General features: G+C 40.4%; 1 protein-coding gene and 2 long non-coding RNA genes across 3 annotated transcripts; 1 reads left to right on the forward strand and 2 right to left on the reverse strand.

The window, feature by feature from the left end:
• Nucleotides 1–384: 384 nt before the first annotated feature.
• On the forward strand, nt 385–16,207 carry LOC307019680. Its single transcript, XR_013802721.1, has 3 exons — nt 385–520; nt 741–15,536; nt 16,071–16,207. It is a non-coding gene; the product is annotated as an uncharacterized lncRNA (long non-coding RNA).
• LOC307019679 lies at nt 4,495–21,178 on the reverse strand. The gene is made up of 3 exons (XR_013802720.1): nt 19,925–21,178; nt 15,029–16,689; nt 4,495–4,624 (listed from the first exon to the last, which is right to left on the reverse strand). It is a non-coding gene; the product is annotated as an uncharacterized lncRNA (long non-coding RNA).
• Nucleotides 11,955–14,121, reverse strand: LOC307019676 (SCAN domain-containing protein 3-like; the record flags this gene model as incomplete). The annotated part of the gene is made up of 2 exons (XM_079650713.1): nt 11,955–12,671; nt 12,796–14,121. The coding sequence occupies 2 exons, from the start codon at nt 14,119–14,121 to the stop codon at nt 12,123–12,125; spliced, it is 1,875 nt and encodes a 624-aa protein (XP_079506839.1). The 3' UTR covers nt 11,955–12,122.
• Nucleotides 21,179–21,194: the final 16 nt, after the last annotated feature.

Consider the following 21,194-nt stretch of genomic DNA (forward strand, 5'->3'; position numbering starts at 1 on the left):
ATGGAACATAGTCAAGTTAGCTACCTAGCTAGTAGCGACGAGTAGCGAGCACGTTAGTTAGCATTACATTACTTAGCCTTGTCATTTTTAGTAGCCTTACCATTAAGTTATTATTTTCTTACATGAAGTACACCAAAATGTTAAACAGTAAGAGTAGTCATCATGGTAAGTATTTCGTGAAACATTTGAAGAGTGGCCTACTGCGCCCTCCACCGGGTGCTAAGGAAGCAGTTCAGGGAGAGTCGAAGGAAGGCAGGCAGGCAGGGAGCTTTGCATGACATTCTTCTGGACATGTGTCATTGTGATGACAGTGAGGGTGAGTCAATCTGTTGGTTGGAAAGACAGTAGTTGAGTGATTACTGAGAGAAAATTATTAAAATAGATAATTATTCAGTGTTGTTACTTTAAAGTGTTGTTACTGACCTTTTTCTATTTTATTTTCTTTACCTCACCTGTAACTGCTGAGACCCTGAGGAACATGCACACTGGACTGACCTGCTCTGGCAACCTGATTTCCACTGTACGTAATAGTATTTGGTTATGGTATATTATTTATATACATCAAAGGCACAATGCACCCCCCAGAGAGACACATGTATTGAGTGTGATATTTTGCATAGGTCATGTGAAATCATCTTTACATACTAGAAAACTGTAGGAGCGGCAACTTGTTTTGAAATTGAATTTTTAATATCCGATAATAAAGTTGATCTGTTTTCTTTATTCTTCTCTCTTCCCAGCTCCATCCATCACCGTTCTCTGTTCCTGCAGGTCCTGCTTGCTAATCAATGCTCATATGTTTTTACACAATTACAAATAAAGTCAATGTACTGTATGACATTAAGTTTTGCTTCATTCTGAGTCAATAATAAATTCATTCTGCCTTCAACTGCAAAATGATTGTGGACTGCACCGACATCCATGTAGCAGCCCCCCAGTAAGATGAACTAAGCAAAGCTGACACTCAACATACAGCTGTGCTCTTAAGTTGACATGAAGAATTTGTGAAATATTGGTAATTATTTGGAAAAAATGACTGACGATGCAGAAAACTTATTATTTTTATTTAGGAACAGTGGTCAGGTGAAGCATTTATCACTACATATGTGTCACACTTAAAAGGCCAAACACACTGGCCAAACACACCTCGTTTACAACTCCCCAGTTGACAGCCATGACTCCGTCTAAATTGTACCCCCCAAGCACCCTCTTCATGAGGGACGCGCATGGAGTGGATGAAAGTCCCGACCTCAGCACAGCACCAAAATTGCTGGCTGTCAACCTGCCCTGCCTGTGTAACTGCCACTGAGGATCTGTCCGCTGTCCTACGGTGGCTGTCTGGATGGCAGCTTGCTGGTCTCTGCTCAGTCGCATTGAGGCAAGAATTGCCTCAAGCCCCCGACCCCCACGCTCCTTCACCAGCTCCGGCACGTTGAAAATGGCCTGATGTTGAGGCTGCAGCTCTGGCTCAGGTGACAAAACCCATGCCATGCCACGCTGCGCCCCTCAGTGCAGACCTGAACAAGTCTACTTCCTCAGTGGCGATGTCTCTGGCCAGTGGGTTGTATGTCTCCTCTTGCTGTTGGTAGAGTTGAGACACCGGCTGGACTACTTTTGAAGTGCCGGGCTTCCTCCACTGGCACTCAACTTCTGTGGAGCTGATCTGCCACATGGCAAATATTGCCAATGCTGCAGCGTGGCTGCATTTGTACATCCCCCGTGCACAACCACAGACAGCGCTCTGCATCACGCCATCCTCTCCCATGTAGATCTGTACAAATAAAGTAAGTACCATGTTTGTTAACATGCTATAATAGATTGAATGAGCAATACAAGGATGGTCCAGATCTGGGGGTGGGAGGGTTTATTTTTCCATAGTTTTGTCCTCTTGTCTGATTGTTGTTGTTTGTTTTTTCTGAATTTTTTGTAATTTGTGTTGTATTGGTTGTGATTGTACATTGTATTTTTTTAAATGTGTATTACATTTTTGAAAAACATTTGATCAACAAAAAAGGATTTGGTCAGGATCTAGACTCAGTGTGTAGTTTATGAATTAATCAATGCTCTCTACATTAGGAAAACATACCAGTGTACCAGAGGGAGTCACACACAGCTGTGCCTAGATAACCAAACAAATTGACAAGATAACCAAAATCCTTGAATCTACACACAGCAAATAAACTCAAATGACACAACGAGATGTAAAAAGGAGATCACACATATAGTCGATATAAAACTGGCCGCTTCAATCTGAAGAGCAACTAAAACAAAACACGGGAGTGTACCTTGTTCTTGTGAACACTAATGTTATCCACAGCATACACACCCGTATACAGTACACCCGTTCTAGGTTCTGATTGGCTCTCTAGGTTGGCATTCTAGCTTCTGACTGGCTGTCCAGGTTGTCGATCACAGCCGTGGTTCATATTATGCTAGTCGACTCGTAACATCGCTAAACTTTTTTTCTTGACGGTTTTCTCAGTCAACTAATGCTATTGATAACAGTAACATAAATTAACACAGCCCTGCACACTGCAGTCATTATATGCCGGGTCTGTGGTTCATCATCTTCTTTTTCATTCTCCTCCTTATTGACTGACATTAACCTTAAACATTGCACTCATATTACTCACCGAAACCTTGTAAAGCCGGTCCCGCATGCTGGCTCTTACAGAACCGACTAACTCCCCTTTCGTGTATGTACAGCTCTCAACGTGCCCAGACTTGTAGTGATTTTCACATCGTTTTATACTTTTATTCTCATTCTGAAAGAATGAGGTGAAATGTGCCAACGTGACGGTCATCTTTGTGTTGGTGACGCGTATTGTGCGGGACCAGAGACATGTAGTTCACTGAGCGGCTTAACACAAAAAAATGTGTTACTTCACAGTTTTACGACACATTTTAATTTTTTTGACTTGCAAAATGTTCTTTTAAATTGACAAACATCATATGTGTCATTCGTGGCACAATTCAATTGGGATCAAAAGATACGTTTTCTCTCTCCATTGAATTCAATGTATAATTTTCCGCTTCCGGGGTCCCATGGAGGCTCCCGGAAGGGGAGGGACTTCGCCTCTCAATACGTCACGTGTAATATCTCCCGCCACTTCTTTACTTATTGGTCCACATAGTTTGTAGAAGTAGAGCAGGCTTGCACGTCACAATGGGACATACCATTAAACATGGAGTAAGGGTGCACAATGGGATGTACCATTAAACATGGAGTAGGGATGCTATTACAAACTAATACTTAACACCATATCTATACAGAACATGTCTATTAAGTGTTTTGCTCAAAATACCAAACAGATCACCCATTGTAGCATGCCTCATCATGCCCGGCGCCGTGGGAGGGCCAGGCCCTCCCATTTGACATTCCTGCCCTCCCCCCAATAAACACGTTTTTTTAATTATTTATAACATTTAAAAATATATATTTATTTTGTATTGTTTTTATTATAAATAAACTGTGAACTTTTATGCCACGATGTATGTATGTGATGTCAGATAGTAACTAAAAAACAAAATTGCAGGCTACGTCAAATAAATGCATGTGTCTGTTGTGATTTGTGATTCGTCCATATTTAGACCAATCACAGCGTCACACTCAAATCCTATTCTGGATTTGTTTATTGTTTATTGTGCATTCTGTAGAATCCCATTTCTGTTTGAATTACAAAATGGACATCAGAAATTAGCTTCAAAGGTCTAAGGATTTATTCAAACGAAATAGCGATGAAAGAACTGCAGCCGATGTTGCTGCTGGCGACCCTGCACCTGCCGTTGCAGCAGCACGCATTAATGTCACAAGCTTGACCTCGGCAAACCCCAGGGCTGAGAGAGCGAGCCCAAGCCTTGACTCATCAAGGCGATCGCCACCAACGCTGTCCTCCGAGGCACAGCTCCTTGTGCCCCTACCATCACCACCTGCGTTGCCACACCCTGTACCACACCCGCCAGCATCCTCCTCCTCCTCCGTGCCGGTGCCTCCACTACGGACGCTACGTTGCAGCACATCAACAGGTACTATTGGGCCAGCAACCGCTCAAAGACCAACAGCCCCAGATGATCTTGGGGTTAATAAACCCAACCAGGTGAAACTGGATCGTTATCCAGGGAGATTGTTTTCAGGAAAGAAGCGCACTTTTGCCACTGCATGGTACAACAACAGATCATGTCTTGAATATTCGTTAAAAGCAGACGCAGCCTTTTGTTTCCCCTGTAGACAGTTTAAAGTAAATACGTCTTCATCTGATGCGGCTTTTACTGTCAAAGGTTTGTGTGACTAGAAACACGTATTACAGACTGATAAAGGACTGCTAAGACATGCCACATCAAAAGAACACATTTCATCTGAGAGTTTGTGGAGAGAGAGACAGATATATACGCAAGGAAACAAATAAGGACATTAGTACTTTGGTGCCGTTATTACGTGTCAGCTGTCGTTGATATTATAGCTTTTTTAGCTGTCAACCAACTCCCTCTCAGAGGTGACCACGATTCACTCCACAGCATGTCCGAGTCAGGCAGTGGGCTCTTCCTATCGCTGTTTGACAGCACAAAGATGCAGAATTGGCCAAAATAATGTTCCAAGTTAGCTCGTCTGAGCGAGAGGATGCACCTTGTTAGAAATTAAAATCAATGTTTTGATGGTATAATGTAGCTTAAACATACCGTCAGTTCAAACGCTCTTTTATACTGAAAAACCAGAAATTCTTGTGCACAAGCAGTTAAGCTTTTATTCTGAAAATCCTTCATCTACGGTTAGCATGTAGCATGTGGCTAATATACGATTTCCTAAAGAGGTGAACTGAGGAGCGAAATGACTTGGTGTGGTGAAAACCGAAACCTACTGATTTAACACTACAACGATAGATGTCGAGATACTACCATGTTGAATATTAAATGAAAGTACAGTTTATTTGAATACATTATTGTTTACAGACGAGAGTAGCATGTGACAACATCCGGAATGACCGGCAACCAAACGAGCCGAGAAGTATTGTTTAGAGTATTGATTACAGCGTTTAGAATGTGTTAAATGAAAAGTGATGAAAGAGAATATGAGGAGAAACGGCGTGTTAAGCATATATTGAATGTGAAAAGAACCTATCCTCTGTTTAAATGCAATAACGGACATTGGAGACGAGGTGAGCCGGCTGGCGGGGAGGAGCCAGCAGAGGATATATATAGCAGCGCCGGAGGAGAGATCCGCTGTCTTCTTCTTGCTCAGGAGAACCAGATCACAGCTGTTTTCTGCCGGAACAATATTCTGTCTGTAACACTACCGCGCCTTTTTTAATTAAAGTATCCCATTTGAATCTTTTCAGAGACTCCATTTAGTCTCATTTTAAAGCTTCTCTCCTGGACGCGAGAATAAAGAACATATTTAACAATTGGCGAGCTAGCCCAGGATCTCGCAAAACCGGGAGAGACTACAGCAGGCTGCTTGCTGGACCCGCTGGCATCCGTTCAGCACACAGAGAGCTCAAATCAACTAGGTATGGAGAAACCTGTTATATCGAATTCTTCAATAGTTAATGTAGGACAATGTTAGTTCTGTGTGTTTGACGGCGGCCAGCGGATCCTGAAAATAGCTGTGCAATTTAAGTTAAAACAAGCCTAAATTGATAAATATTGGTAGCATTACCACGTGGCGTTGCTTTGTTACAGGCAGGGTGAGTTCAATTTCTTTTTTTCTATTTAACCCTGCATGCTATTCGTTTGTCTGTTAGTACATGTCGGCTAGAGGCCAATCACTATATGTGTCTTTTGTGGCGTTTTACGTTTTACGTGAATGGTTTTAGGCCATTAAGCAGTCGGGACTGCTTGAGGCAAAGACACAGCCAAAGTTTGAAGCTAAGGTTATTGGAGTGAGTGTTTTGTGTAACAACAGCGTGAGGCTGTTTTAAAAAAGTCCTATTTCAAGGAAAAGGCCTGAGTAGTTTGAAGCTCTCAGTGGTTACACCATTCTGTTTTTCAAGACATTGCGTTGTGGATTACGGCAGGAAGTGCGACATTCGTGCGTTAGATAGACGATATTCTTCTAATTGTGTTTGCTTAGCGTCCTATTTGTCCCATAAATAGCGTGTTTAAACAGAAGAGATGACCATACTGGCTCTTAAAGTCAAAACATTTACGTACATGGGTAGAGGGCTATGACGTAAGGGTATGAGGCCCATTTATCATTGTAAACTAAATGGAAATGTTATTTTAAACTACAGTGTTGTGTGTTGAATTTACTAGACAAAATATCACCTCACCAATTTCAACTCCAGGTGTTTTCTCAAATCCCTTTGTTCTTCAGGTCAAAGGTTGGAAAACCAGTTGCCATTTTGTCTTGACCTCATGTTCACGGTGAGCCACACGGCAGTCACCATTTCATGAAATGCTAATTGAAGTACTCTGTTTGCTTTAACACACTGAGGCTAGGCATTCCATCTTCTAAAGAACATCATACTTCTTGTTAGAGTTAGAACTATTGGAAGTACTTCTGCTGGTAAATGTGTATTGGCGGTTTTGTGAATATTCTTCTTTGCAAATGTGTTTTGGCGGTTATGTGCTGTGTTGTTTAACCATAGTGTAAATTCCTATTTTAAAGATATTTTTGAGGAAACTAAGTTTCTCCTTTGTTAAAAACGAGTCAGTTTTGAAACAGCTATTCCCTAGTGGATTAAGCTGGAATTTAAAATAGCGCACTCTGGTGGTAGTACAGAATTATTACCCAAATAGCGGAAACACCATAACATTGTGAATATTCTTCTTTGCAAATGTGTTTTGGCGGTTATGTGTTGTGTTGTTTAACCATAGTGTAAATTCCTATTTTAAAGATATTTTTGAGGAAACTAAGTTTCTCCTTTGTTAAAAACGAGTCAGTTTTGAAACAGCTATTCCCTAGTGGATTAAGCTGGAATTTAAAATAGCGCACTCTGGTGGTAGTACAGAATTATTACCCAAATAGCGGAAACACCATAACATTGTGATTTTGAACCAAATTCATATTTCAAAGTCAAAACCATACACGGTACAACTTTATTTTAACATTTCATATTTTAATTTTGCATATTTTTTATATATTAATTAACTTTATTAATATTTTACCTTAAACTTAAAAAAAAAAAAAAAAAAATCTATAAAAATAATAAAACTTTGAGCAAAAAAAAAAGAAAAAGAAAATTAAAGTTCGGACGAACAGCAACGAAGGTGCTTGTCAGAAGATTAGTGCTTCATTTTTGACCTTTAAAGGTGACCTATCATGCAAAATGCACTTTTGTACGTCTTTTATACAGTACATGAATATGTGATGCTCACCAAGTGTCAGAAAACACAACCCTCTCTATTTTCCTCCATACCCAAATCTCTTAAAGAGGGGCTGCAACGGATCTGATACAGACCGAGCTTCGGCATACCCCTTGTGGGTACACGGAGAAGTTATATTTATTTAATGCAACGTTATGAGTTTTACATGTCCTGTACAGAATAGGGTAATCATTGCAATATTAATTGAGCATTTTATGCTCAAAGGAGGGAGTGTCATGATTATACAGATATGTTGATTTCAGTGACGTTGTAGTTAATAAATAATAACATGTAGTCAACAAGAGGTATGCCGAAGCTCGGGCCTTCTCCAAGGAGGGAGTGGTCCAGTTTTAGATATTAGACAAATAGAAGTGGATGAATATGTCAGAACTCTGAGTAATATTATGCAACTTTTGTCTACACAGCAGGCTAGGAAAACTACAGAGATACCAGACGAGACACCAGAAGAGACTCCTGTTCGGCCAGGTGATTGGGTGAGGGTGAAAGTTCACAAAAGACAGTGGGCTGATCCCCGGTGGACGGAAGCGTGAAAGGTTGTAACAAACTTCACACGCGCTCCGGTTTAAAGGTAAAGAAAAAGGAGCAAATTGACACCACCTCACACATTGTCACCCTTCACTGGCAACTTCCAGAACATTATTGGGAGTTAGGACTGATTTGGCAGAGCTGGAACAAAACAATAAATAGAAATAAGATAAAGATAGAAACAGCTCAAAAGACAAATTGTCTATAGATTTTTATAGATTGTACATTAATGTGAATACCTATTTTTTGTTTTACATCTGTAAAAAGAGTCCAATTTGTTATGTTATTTTTGTACTCATTATTTAAATTCTGTAACGGACACAACCAGGTTTAAAATAGAGATGATGACAAGAACAAAGCCAAACCAATTGTGGGGTCCCCTAGGGATAAGAGTCAGAATAGCATTGTTGATTGTGCTCATTACACTTGGCACCTTTCTGGTTGGAAGGGGAGTACAATATTATGTAAGACATGGATCCATTAGTTCACTCATAGAATGCCCACATCACTAACAAGACTCCAGCTGTGTTTCAGAGACTTTCACTTATCCCCAGAGCCAAAAGATCAGCTGAGCAACAAGAGGAGGAGTTAGAAATACTCGGTCCCAAACAAGAGGCGGTTATAATCAAGATGATTCACCCCCTTATATGCAGTTCTTGTATCAAATGATGAGATGGGTTTAAGTGATTGGGATATGTAAGTGATGGGGATTTACAGATTAGGGGAATCTCTAAATACACTGGATCCATGTTTTAGTCTGTACCAGAAACACCCCCTGTTAAGCTATGAACAACCGATCGGTGACCTGAGCACAATTATTGAAAATGATTACAGTTGACACAGGCTACTAACCCACAAGTACAGCTTTGTACGTACAAACTCTATGAACAAGATTCCCCAGCAGATAGTGGCGACATTGCAGATATGTCCAGTCACCAAAGTTACTACGGTTCTAAATAACAGTGAGATTTAAAGTGATGGAGAAAATATGGAGACGTTCTTTTATAGTGTGTGAAATATGTGGTGCTTGAAACATGTAGGTATTTAAATTTATAGAAGAAAATGGTTTCCTGAAAGAGTTAATTGGAATAAACATGTTACAGTGGGTGAAGGCAATGTTTAGGGATATGGTAAAATTATTAGTAGACATGAATTGTGTTTAGATGGCATTTAACAACTAAGATGGATAGTAAGATTAGGAAAATAGAGTGGAAAAGGTTGGATTTATTTTACCTCAGTGTGTTAGAATTTAACTATACGTAATGCCTCCCGAGATCTCTCTCTCTCTCTCTCCGCCTGTCAGAACGCTACGACCCCATCGTCCAAGCAGACAAAAGACCTCACCACGGAAGACTCCTCCTCCTCCATAGAACAGACAGAGAACCAGAGCTGAACCAACAACTCCAACGCTGCATCCAGAACTATCTCCACCTGAGGCACCAAGAACCAAAACCAGGTGACATAAAAAGGCACACTCTCATCGGTCCCCCACAGGACATGAAGTTCCAAGCTGAGCCACAAGATTTGGGCACAAGAGCAGAGTGTGGGACATGAGAGCGGAATACACCCTCCATGCAACAAAGTAGAGACTGTAAAGGAGGAGATGAAAAGCAAAGCAGATGGGACACTGAAGAGAGTTACAGCGGAAGGATCCAAGAGCAGATGGACTGAGGAGAAGGTGGACGGAGGAGAGGAAAGAACGGAGGAGTTGGCATGGTCCGGCAGAATGTGAGGGGGTCGTGGCTTGACAACCAGAGGGGGAGAGAAGGAAAACGGGAGTGAGTGAGTTTACACATAAACACACTTATTCACCAACGAGAAATACGTAAAGAAAAAGATTTATCAGCCATGAATTAATCAATTGGTGAATTTATAAAGAAAAAAGAGGAAACTATTAAATAACCCTAAAAACACACTGAGGGTAGAACATATTATTCAATCTTTTCATCATATGAACAAATTATTCTTTAAGAGTTTTTTTATTCATGTGTGAATTTGGGGAAGATTGAACTTGTTACAGTATAGACCTACAGTTTAAAGGAATGGTTTTAGTAACCACTCTATAAAAGCAGACAAATCTTTATTTGTATGGAAAATGTTAAAGGTAGAGCTAGTACCAAGCCAAAGATGGTGTTCCAATCTAGAGTATTGATTTCTCCATTGTAGCATGGTTATTACCTCAGGAGGGAAGATTAAGGTGGAAATAACATTTGTTTTTCGTCCAAGATGTAGAGTTTTAAAATGACACTGGGCAAAGAGCGAAAGCAAAGTTTAATTAAAAAAAAAAACTAATGTAGTTGGGAGTAATACATGCGGGGCCTTGGATCACTCATTGTGATGGTACATATTTGTTACAACAAACATCGTTTAGGGAGAAGGGGTCGCTCAACCCACCCTGCAGATGTTTTAAATCTTACTTGCAGCTTCAGAGGGAGCGCACGGCACCAGAGTATGAGTTTTAAAAGACAAGCGCCACCAGCTCCTAAAGGTCATCCATTCACCAGATGACCTGACTTTTAGAGATGTTATTTAAAGGAAAAACATATCTGCCATAGGTGTAAATTCCTGAATTAAACTACAAACCATTAATGAAATGACTTCTGTTTTTAAAATCCTTGTTAAAGGAGGGAGTAATTATCACATGCTCGGGCACCCAAGGTTCCACACACTGTAAAAGGGGTTAGCATAGTTATTTAAGTAGACCATAATTGAAAATAAATTAGTATAATGAGTTATTGATATTCCACCGGTTTTCACACCATTTCAGGGACTTTATCACTGCATTAGAACAGACCACCCAAAGGTACTGAGTAGGAACTTTTAAGTGATGAAACTCTACAACTGTTGTAACTGACCAAAATCTTCTCCCAGAAATGACTGTCTAGAATGCCGTACCCCAGAGTAGAACGCACAACGGCCCCTTCTAGAGAACATATTACTTTCATACCTTAAATGGTATGAAAGGAGGGAGGGTAAATTTCTCAGGAGGAGACAGTTACAAATGCTAGCAGAACAAGACGACCCACCCCGTATACAGATGTGGATGACAATGATGAGTTAGTTTAAATGATATGGATGTTCGGAGATGAGATTGATCAATGAATGTCCAGCCGATGTGATTCTTTAAATGATGAAATCATGTGAAGAAGTGAGCAAAATTAAAATGGAGTGAATCCATTTCAATTTACTTCATACTATTCCAAGATAGTATATTTTTATTATTCCAATTAATTTTACACTATTCTAAGATAGTCCATTTTATTTGACTTTATTATTTTATACTATTCTAATATGGTAGATTTCATGTTGTATAAATCATTGCTATTCTAAAATGGTTTGTTTCTTTTCACTTTGTAAAAACAAGTGCCTTAACACTGAGCGTGGTATGAGAACGGTTTCTGTGAAAGGAGGGAGGAAGAAATGTTCTGATACCAAGCCATTGCTGCTATTTTGAAGAATGATATTGAATGTAAACACTAGAAGTTATGCACAAGGGAAAACTTTTATGTTTGAACACAGACAAGAATTTATTTTGTATTTTTGTAAAGCCGGCTGTGAAACCATTCCATTTGATTGTATGTTTGTTAATATGAGATATGTAATATGCAAAGTTCAGATGAAGAACTCATTGATTTCAGTATTATACACACCTTTTAGGTGTGTAAGGAGGGACTGTTAGAAATTAAAATCAATGTTTTGATGGTATAATGTAGCTTAAACATACCGTCAGTTCAAACGCTCTTTTATACTGAAAAACCAGAAATTCTTGTGCACAAGCAGTTAAGCTTTTATTCTGAAAATCCTTCATCTACGGTTAGCATGTAGCATGTGGCTAATATACGATTTCCTAAAGAGGTGAACTGAGGAGCGAAATGACTTGGTGTGGTGAAAACCGAAACCTACTGATTTAACACTACAACGATAGATGTCGAGATACTACCATGTTGAATATTAAATGAAAGTACAGTTTATTTGAATACATTATTGTTTACAGACGAGAGTAGCATGTGACAACATCCGGAATGACCGGCAACCAAACGAGCCGAGAAGTATTGTTTAGAGCAGGGGTACTCAAATACAAATCTTAAAGGTCCACAAAGAAAATGTTCAATAAGACAAAGGTCCGTTTAATACGGTCATTCAAACTTTTAAACAATTGTAACAAGATTCTTAACACGAGATTGCAAAAACAGTCTCGAAGTGAATCAAACCATCCCAGGAATCAAAGTCGAAATAAGTCCAGAACTATTGTACATTGTGTCAAACACTGTTGCTTAATGAGAGAAGTGGCACCTTTGGTCTGTTGCCAAGACTTTGAACTTTGGCACAAAAGGCGTGATGGCCAGGCGGACACACTGATGCAAGTGTTCATTGGTGAGTCGGCTGCGGTACTTGTTCTTCACCATGTTCATTGTTGAGAATGCAGACTCACACCTGTAGGTTGAGCCAAACATTGTGAGAATGTGAAGTGCCATCTTATGCAGGAGAGGGAAATTAGCTGCAGTGACCATCTTTGTCCAGAAGGTGGGAGTGTCACAGTCAGCCTCTTTCAGTGCAAGGTTTTCCTGGAGGTCAATCAACTCACTTTGCAGAGAAGCAGCACTGGCCCATGGGAAGATTTGTTGTGCTTCTGCAGAGAACTCTCTGACATTTCTGACCAGAAATGGGTTTTCAATGTACAGTAGGACTTGTTTTCCTAATCTGAAGTCATCAAAGCGAGTCTTGAAGTTTTCAATCAGCTTCTCCAGGAATCCAACATGATTCTGAGGACGATTGTCTCCTTTGGTCTGTTCCAAAAGTTTGGGGAAGTGGAGCAGTCCCTCCTGTAGGAAAAAATAAATAAGAAAAATATAAGGAGCACTGCTTAAAAGGGTATGATAAAGTATCAAAAAGGTGTTCATTGGAATCCAGGAAATGTGTGTGGTAGAAAATATTAAAAAGGCTTACCTGTAGGTCACTTTTGAAAACCTCCAGTTTCCTCTGGAAAGCACGCACTGCTGACATCAGCTCACACACTGTGTTGTTCTTGCCCTGTAGCTTGAGATTTAGGTCATTGAGATGAGATGTTATATCAGCCAAAAATGCAACAGCTTCCATCTTCTCTTCATTTTGCATGAATTCCATGAACTGTTTTGCTTTTGCACTCTTTTGCTCTGACAGAAACACTTGCAGCTCTTTCCTAATGGACCAAAAACGCTCCAGGACCTTGCCTTTGCTCAGCCACCTGATGTTGTTGTGCAGGAGCAAATCATCAAAAGTTGCATTGACCTCTGTCAGGAATGTTCGCAGCAAGCGATGCTGCAGTGAAGATGATGCTCTCAAAAAGTTTATGAGTCTCATCACTGTTGCCATGATTTCAGAGTACACTTCTCCAAGACTTGCACAAAGGACAGACTGGTGGATTATGCAGTGGTATGAGATCAGGTCAGGGTGGTGATCTTTCAGGCGCTGAACCAGTCCTCTCTCTCTCCCCATCATGGCTGGAGCTCCATCAGTAGCAATTGACACCACTTTCTTTAGATCTATCCCTCTTTCATTCAGCATTCCCATTACTGCTTTATAAATGTCTTCCCCCCTTGTGTGTCCACTGAGGTTCGTCAGGCCCAACACATCTTCAACAAACTCCCCCTTTGCCTCATCATAAAATCTCACAAACACCAGCAACTGAGCATTGTCAGTGGTGTCAGTGGACTCATCCACAGCTAAGGAAATGCGCTGTGCATTTTTGATTCCATCACAAAGCTGATTAATCAAATCACCAGCCAGTATTTCCGTTCTTCTGGTTGCTGTGGAATCTGAGAGGGGGATTTGCTTAATTTTAGCTGTTATTTCCTCTTTTTGTTTGCCTTCAAACATGGTCTCCATCACTTCAGTCATGCATTCTTTAATTATTTCTGCATCAGAGAATGGCTTCTTGTGTTTAGCCAACACCCATGCCACTCTGAGTGAGGACTCAGTTGCCTTTTCTCCTTGTGACATAGATGTTACAAGGATCCTGCTTGCAGCTTGATATGAGGATTTCATCCCATTTATTTTTGTGGTTCTTACCGCTGAATTTTGAGGGAAGGTCGCCTCAAAATAATTATGTTTCGTTTCATAGTGCCGTTTCAAATTGCCACTCTTCACAAGAGCTACCGTTTCTTGGCATATTAGGCACATTGGTTTGGTGCTCGCTGGAGGGAGGATGAACGCATATTTTGCAGTCCACTCATCTTTGAATTGCCGGTTTTCACTGTCGACTTTTCTTTTATTGGTCATCTTTGAACATGCCATTTTTCTAGCTTTACTAGCTACACTAGGCTACAGCTGAAACCACTAGCTAAATGCAACTAGATGCGCTGTCAACTCTCGCTCTGACTTTATTTATTTTTTAAGCTCCCGCGCTGACTCAGACAGGTTGAAAGAGACGACACACGCATTTTCATTCCGCGAAGACCCGCCCTCCTGTGCCTCTGATTCGCAGACTGTTGGTGGGGGAAAAAAACGCTGACGGGCTGCTGAATGTGATTGGACCAAAGCGTTGACAGACACACACACACAGTGGAACAGTGTGTGTGTGTGTGTGTGTCGCCAGAGCGCTGTTTGCAGACATAGCGGATAATTTTGACTCGTTGCGTTGTGGCAGACGGATAAGGCAGGCGTTGTGGCAGGCGTTGTGTCTCGCAGATAATACAGATAATACAGATTATACAGATAATACATATGAAAAGTATAATTTGCTCAGAGTCCAGAGACAGTGGTGGTTCGGTCCGGATCCGGACCGGAGTCCGGACTTTGAGGATGCCTGGTTTAGAGTATTGATTACAGCGTTTAGAATGTGTTAAATGAAAAGTGATGAAAGAGAATATGAGGAGAAACGGCGTGTTAAGCATATATTGAATGTGAAAAGAACCTATCCTCTGTTTAAATGCAATAACGGACATTGGAGACGAGGTGAGCCGGCTGGCGGGGAGGAGCCAGCAGAGGATATATATAGCAGCGCCGGAGGAGAGATCCGCTGTCTTCTTCTTGCTCAGGAGAACCAGATCACAGCTGTTTTCTGCCGGAACAATATTCTGTCTGTAACACTACCGCGCCTTTTTTAATTAAAGTATCCCATTTGAATCTTTTCAGAGACTCCATTTAGTCTCATTTTAAAGCTTCTCTCCTGGACGCGAGAATAAAGAACATATTTAACAACCTGCAGTGCATAGGAAAATAAACCATGCCCAAGGCGGGCTAAACAGTTCATCGTCTCCGTCTATTTCTCTCCGAGTGCAACGATGAGGAAGCTGCCATCCTTAACCAGTGTGCCTTGCTCGTGATTTACCAGTGTTTGTGCTGCCACGCACACAATGTTTCAAAAGTGGTTTCTATGTTGCCCTTTATTTGTGTATGTATTTGCGATAAGTGTGCGTCTTTACCAAAGACTGTATATATAAATGGACGTAGGGTCCGTGACGTCACCCATAGGATTCTGCAGAGTTGCCGAGAAGCCCTTAGTAGGCGGAGTTGGCCACTAACGGCTCGACAGTGACGTCAGAGTTAAACTCCCGCCTTCTCCAGCCTGCTCCAAATAAGGGCAAAGAGGCGGAGCCGAGACGGGACCTGCTGCCACCGAGCTGAAAGTTCCAGAGCTAGCTGAAGCTACCAAGCTAAGCTAACATGCTCCCCATCTGCACACTGCCGTGGCATTTTACGTTTCTAAGGTAAGCGGACATTAAACTATTCAGCAAAACTATAAATATAACTATAAAGTTATTGAGTTTTTAGCATAATACTTCAGAATCTTAAAATCCCTTAACGTTTGTATGCAATTGTGCTAAATTCAACACTGGAATCAAGCAAATATTAATATGTTTGCATGACATTAGTTATTTATATTTTGATATCACTTAATGATACCTTTAATACATTTAAGTCACGCTAAGGTACATGTGATGGTAGCTAGTTAGTGCTCTTACCTCTTCCTCCAAACAGCATAATAACCAGACTGTATCATTAAAACTAAGTACCAGTTCTAGATCCTTGACTTTAGACAAACAATTCAAAAGACAACATGTATTTAAAGACCAATCTTTATTTGAATGTGCTTCTTAACCTGATATATTAGTTATACAGTAATAGTATTGACAATCTAAAAAAATTGAGCAACTCAACAGTCAACTTTATGTTTCTTATTGTCTAAAGCATTTGTTATTTTCATTTTCCCCCTCTCATTCATTGTGGACGGATTGAGACAGCGTGGTGTCCAGAAAGCTGCAGAGACTTCAGGGAGAAATCTCCGTGTGATGGACGTCCTGTCTGTCGGTTTGGAGAGGATTGAGGGTCTTTCCTCAGTGAGGAGGATCAGGCCTGATGGAGGAGCCCATGCTGGGCAAAGCTGATACCAACTGCACAGGCCTAGTCTGTCACTTTATTTGACTAAATGTGTTTACTTTAATAGTTTTACACCTTCTGTCCATATGTGCTTTTTATTTAAAACATGTTTGATTAAGTTTTGGTTCACATTTCAAAAAATTGTGTTTGTATTTGCACTCCTTTTGTCCATTATTCTTACTGAAAATGTTAGATTACATCTGACTGAAGATTGGCCCCATTTATTTGTGACGTTGCAAACTCTGCGGTACAAGGCACAAGTGATGTGAAGCTCATAAAGCGAGTCAAATAGAAATAATCAGCTGACTGAGTGTAGATGTGGAAATAGGTGCATTCGATCAGCTGACTGTTTTTACAATAAAAGTAGTTTCTTAGTGTACTGGTCTTAAAATCTCATAGCATCAGCTTTTAATGTTCCTCTTGGATGTTCTTCTTGACCCTCAGAGAAGGAGAAAATGTTGTGTCTTTCAGGCATGTCCTTTCCTAACAAAAATGACAGGAAACATAAAACATATTATTGCAGAACAAGTATGTTATTTATGGAAGCGGTGTGTTTGTGTGTTTAGTAGGGATGTGCATCTCCATCACTGAGGCCGATGCGATGCGCATCTCGATACGTTGCCACGATACGATACATTAACGATACATTTGAAACACCAGGCGATGCGATACGATACGATTCACCCCTGTTGCGATACAGTTCGATACGATTTGATTCAACATTATGCGATTCGGGGCGATACGATGCGATTCAACACGATGCAAAAATAATGATACTTCAAAATGGTACGACAGAGGATTTTTGTTTTATTCCTTATATGCAGCAAATCATACATTAACAAAAAAGTGCTTTACATATTTGGTACTGCACATCCCATCAAGACGTTTATTTTTTTACCTTTAAAAGCTCTCCAGAGTACAATAACACCTCACAGTTAAACAATGTAAGGATGCATTGCTCATGATTAACAATGTGCAAATAACAGCTACCATAGAGCAATGCCCATACAGCTGCCAGCCTGATGTGCTTAACACTCAGAGAGGCTACACAGTGAGCAGAAAGCAGTGGTTTCTATCTGAACAATAAAGAAAACAAATAACCTTTCACAAACAGGTATTTCATAACTGCTTACAGTAAGGAAGACATTGAAATTATTATTGGCCGTCACAGGCTGCTGTAAGCTAAACACCTCTCTCTGACAGAACACCTCACTGAGTGATTTAACTCATATGTCTCACTTTCAGGTTTCTCTTTTCAGCCGCAGACCCCACGTCGCCTCTTTATGTGCGTCGCTAAGTTCCTCGTACTACTTGTGTACTTTAAAGCGGCTCGGCATCGTTAGCAATTTGCGAGTGATTTTTCAAGTTGACCGTCTGTAGTAATAGTGCCGCGCACATATACCATCAGGACGTTACTAATGGGGTGCGGCTGCGGAGTGATACTGTGTGTATGCAAGTCCGCATCTAGGACGGATCTATGTATCATGGCTGTAGACCTGTTAAGTAATAAAGATACCTCATACAAAGGTCTACGGATACCTTATTACTCTCCATGACCTGCGGTCAACTATATAGCATAAATGACTATTACACCGTCTTTCTTGAACAATCCGAAGTGTTGCCAAACGTTTGATTTGTAGGTATTTTTCGGTGCGCCGTGTTTCTCTTTCTCCTCAACCTCCGTGTGTGTCGATAACTGAGACTCTCGGCCTCCGTAGTGGCGAAGCAAATATCAAAGATCGTCTCTGCTGAGCGTTGAAAAGATGAGGGGATTTCAGTGTTTCCCCTAGGTTTACTGCCTTGGCAGGGTGCTGCTCGAAAACAAATGTCGGGGCGCCCACATTTTTGTTATCCTCTGGAGCAGAGAGGAGCTGTGAATTATTGTTATCGATATCGTACAGTAACAAATGTATTTGGACATTAAAAAGTAATACAGTACAGTGTTACACTATACTGTATTACTTTAATTTAAACTGTATTCCCTTCTTATCATGTTGTCTACACTTCTTCCTTTCATTGATACATTTAAATCACCTGACTACAGCATATAACATACCTGCTGCAACCCTGTGCTGCTGCTGCTTCTCTCTGCCTCATCCTCTATTGCTGGAGGCAGCTCCACCTCATCTGATCTCTGATATGAAAGCAATCGTGTTATGATCATATTGAGCTATTGGTGTTAGTGTAACATTAAACAAGCAGTCTACTTGTCATACATTGCTGACGATACATTTTAAGTGGCAATTTGTTGAGTCACTGCCGCTAAATGCCGGTAGCATCAAGCTAGCAAGTCCTGCATTAGCCTCACATCAACAGGTGTAGACAGAACATCCAATTATCCTGAGTTAATTTACTGAATAAACCAACTCACATCTCAATACTGTAGTTCAAAACCGGGTTACCTGCTCCATCTGTGAGCTATTTTTAGAATGCGCACGCTTCGTTCGTTGTCGCGTTCGCGCGCGTCCACCTGGGCAGGCTGTGTGTGTCCTTCTCCCGTGACGATAACGGCTTGCGGTTAAAAAAGAATAATAAACGAATTTGAAACTTGGGGGGGACACAAACGGGCAGACAGCAGAGCTCGTGCCAATAAAGCAGATTTGTTTGACTTTTTTACACTTTGTTGTTCTCTTCCTTTCCTCCGCTCTTGTCTCTGATTGTGAGCGCGAGTGTGTGCATTCGTGTGTGTGTGTGTGTGTGTGTGTGTGTGTGTGTGTGTGTGTGTGTGTGTGTGTGTGTGTGTGTGTGTGTGTGTGTGTGTGTGAGCCCCGCCCTTCAGAAACAGAGCGGAGGGAGAATGTGAATACGCAAAGCAGTGTACACTGAAACATGAACACATTGGATAAATAACATGGCGTTTAGTTTATTTAATAAAAGAGCACATGTTCAATGGGAAAAGTGACCGTAGATAGATGACTTCAGTAGAAATTTGGTGCTATATATATATATTTTTTTTAAATAAAAAACAAAATAAAAACACCTTGAATTTCAGGCAGGGCGCGGGGCTCCGTTGGCAGGGCGCAGCGCCCCGCCAAGACAATGGTAGGGGAAACACTGGGATTTTATATGAATGAATCGTTTTTTTACCGATGCAAAGACGCTAGGCAATCGATGCATCGCGAGTTCAACCCGGTTCAACCCAAACTGTAGCCGATGTGCACTCTTTCAACCGGTGCACTCGCATCTTGAACGTTTATGCCGGTGCACCGATGCGAATCGGTGAATCTTAACATCTCTAGTGTTTAGGGGCTGTAGATATAATTATTTTGTAATTGTAATGTTTTTTGTTTTTTTTCAACAGTGAGCTACAAAAACAATCAGATTATGAATGAAAAGTATGAAGTTCATCAACATTGAAATATAGGTTATTATCAAAAATAATATTTAACTGTTATCAAAACGTAGTGCAACTGTAGAAGCTTGCTCTGTTGTCTCACTGAAAGAATAACTTTAACACGTTTTTTACAGACAATATTGAGAGATAAATAATAGCAGTTCTCACTATGTGTTAAATATCTTTGCCTTTAATACATTAAATTAGAAAGCTGACAAAATCATATTGCTTGTTAACATCTAAATGTAACTTTTTGCACAGAAAAAACCCTCAACTTCACTGGTGTGTAGGTGATCTAGTATTGTTTAATGGAATGTATATCAGTGTATTAAAGTTAATACTTTCTTGATTTTTTGTACAGTATGAAAAAAATAGTATTTGTACCTGTGCTGAAGTTCACTGCTGTGAGGAGTCCAGTTCTGTCTCTCACTCTCTGGTCCAGCCTGTCTGCATCACCTGGACACCTTAAACAAACAGATATATATGTAAAGTACCATGTGTACAAACAATATAACTGATTCTCTTCTGTTGAACATGTTGGATTGTGTATTGTCCGAGTCAGGGTCCTTTTTATTTTACTGTAACTTTGGAAGTTGTGTTACCAATGCTTGCTGTTTATTTGATACCCATTTGGTTATGCAATTAAAAAAACAAACAAGATTTGGGTTTGTTGTTCAGATGACTGATGTTAACGTGTAAACTCAATAATGAACTCCAGCTCAACCAACCATATTGTAATATCTAAGTAATCATCTTGAAATATGACATTAATAATTTTAATATACACACATCTTGTTGTGAGGTTGATTTCACATACACTACTTCGACATTAGCTTGTCTACATACTTGAGCATAGCCAATTTAAATTAACCTTAGCATGCATACAGTTCCTACCTCAATAATAATCATCTCTTTAAGTTATAAGGGTGAACTTATTTTATCAACCTCAAACAGAAGCCGTTTGTTCAACAGTATTATCCCACTTAACGCTTAACACTTGTCTATTTCATTTTAACCTTTATAAATATAGTCTATGATTTTAACTTGGAGGTTACTATTAGCATCGTTAGCACCGACGTAGCTACCACTGGCTTACACGCTAATCCAAGCCGTAACATTAATTACGTAGTTGATTAAAATCATTAACACATAAATAAGTACTCAAATTTCACTTACCGCAAAACCGCATTCATGCACCGTCTGTTTCAACTGCAGAGCGAGTCACAATAGTCCGATATATAAGCATGAAGAACAAACAAACACGGCCGGGGGCAAGTTGTGTTCCCTGGATGAGCTGAACAGGCAGAGTGCCTGTAGCTTCACGGAGCAGCTAGCAGAGAGACAAGAAGCTAACAGCAGCAGTCACTTCACAGAGCCGTCACTCAATGTGACCACGCCCTAATTTATGCAAAAACTTTAAGACCTAATATAAATAAAAGGGTCGTGTTAGAAAACAATTCACTCACAGATCCATAATCATGAAGGTGGAATCTAACTATATTCATAATAATATTTATTGCATCCATGGGTAGAAACATGTTTTTTTCTGCTGTAAAATTGGGCATTTTAACATGGGGGTCTATGGAAATTGCTCCTTTCTGCAGTCAGTCCCTATCAGCCAATATATGAACTGCAGTGTGTGCCACTTCCGTAT

Source organism: Notothenia rossii (assembly GCF_949606895.1).
Source record: "Notothenia rossii genome assembly, chromosome: 9".
In the NCBI taxonomy this organism is placed as follows: domain Eukaryota; kingdom Metazoa; phylum Chordata; class Actinopteri; order Perciformes; family Nototheniidae; genus Notothenia; species Notothenia rossii.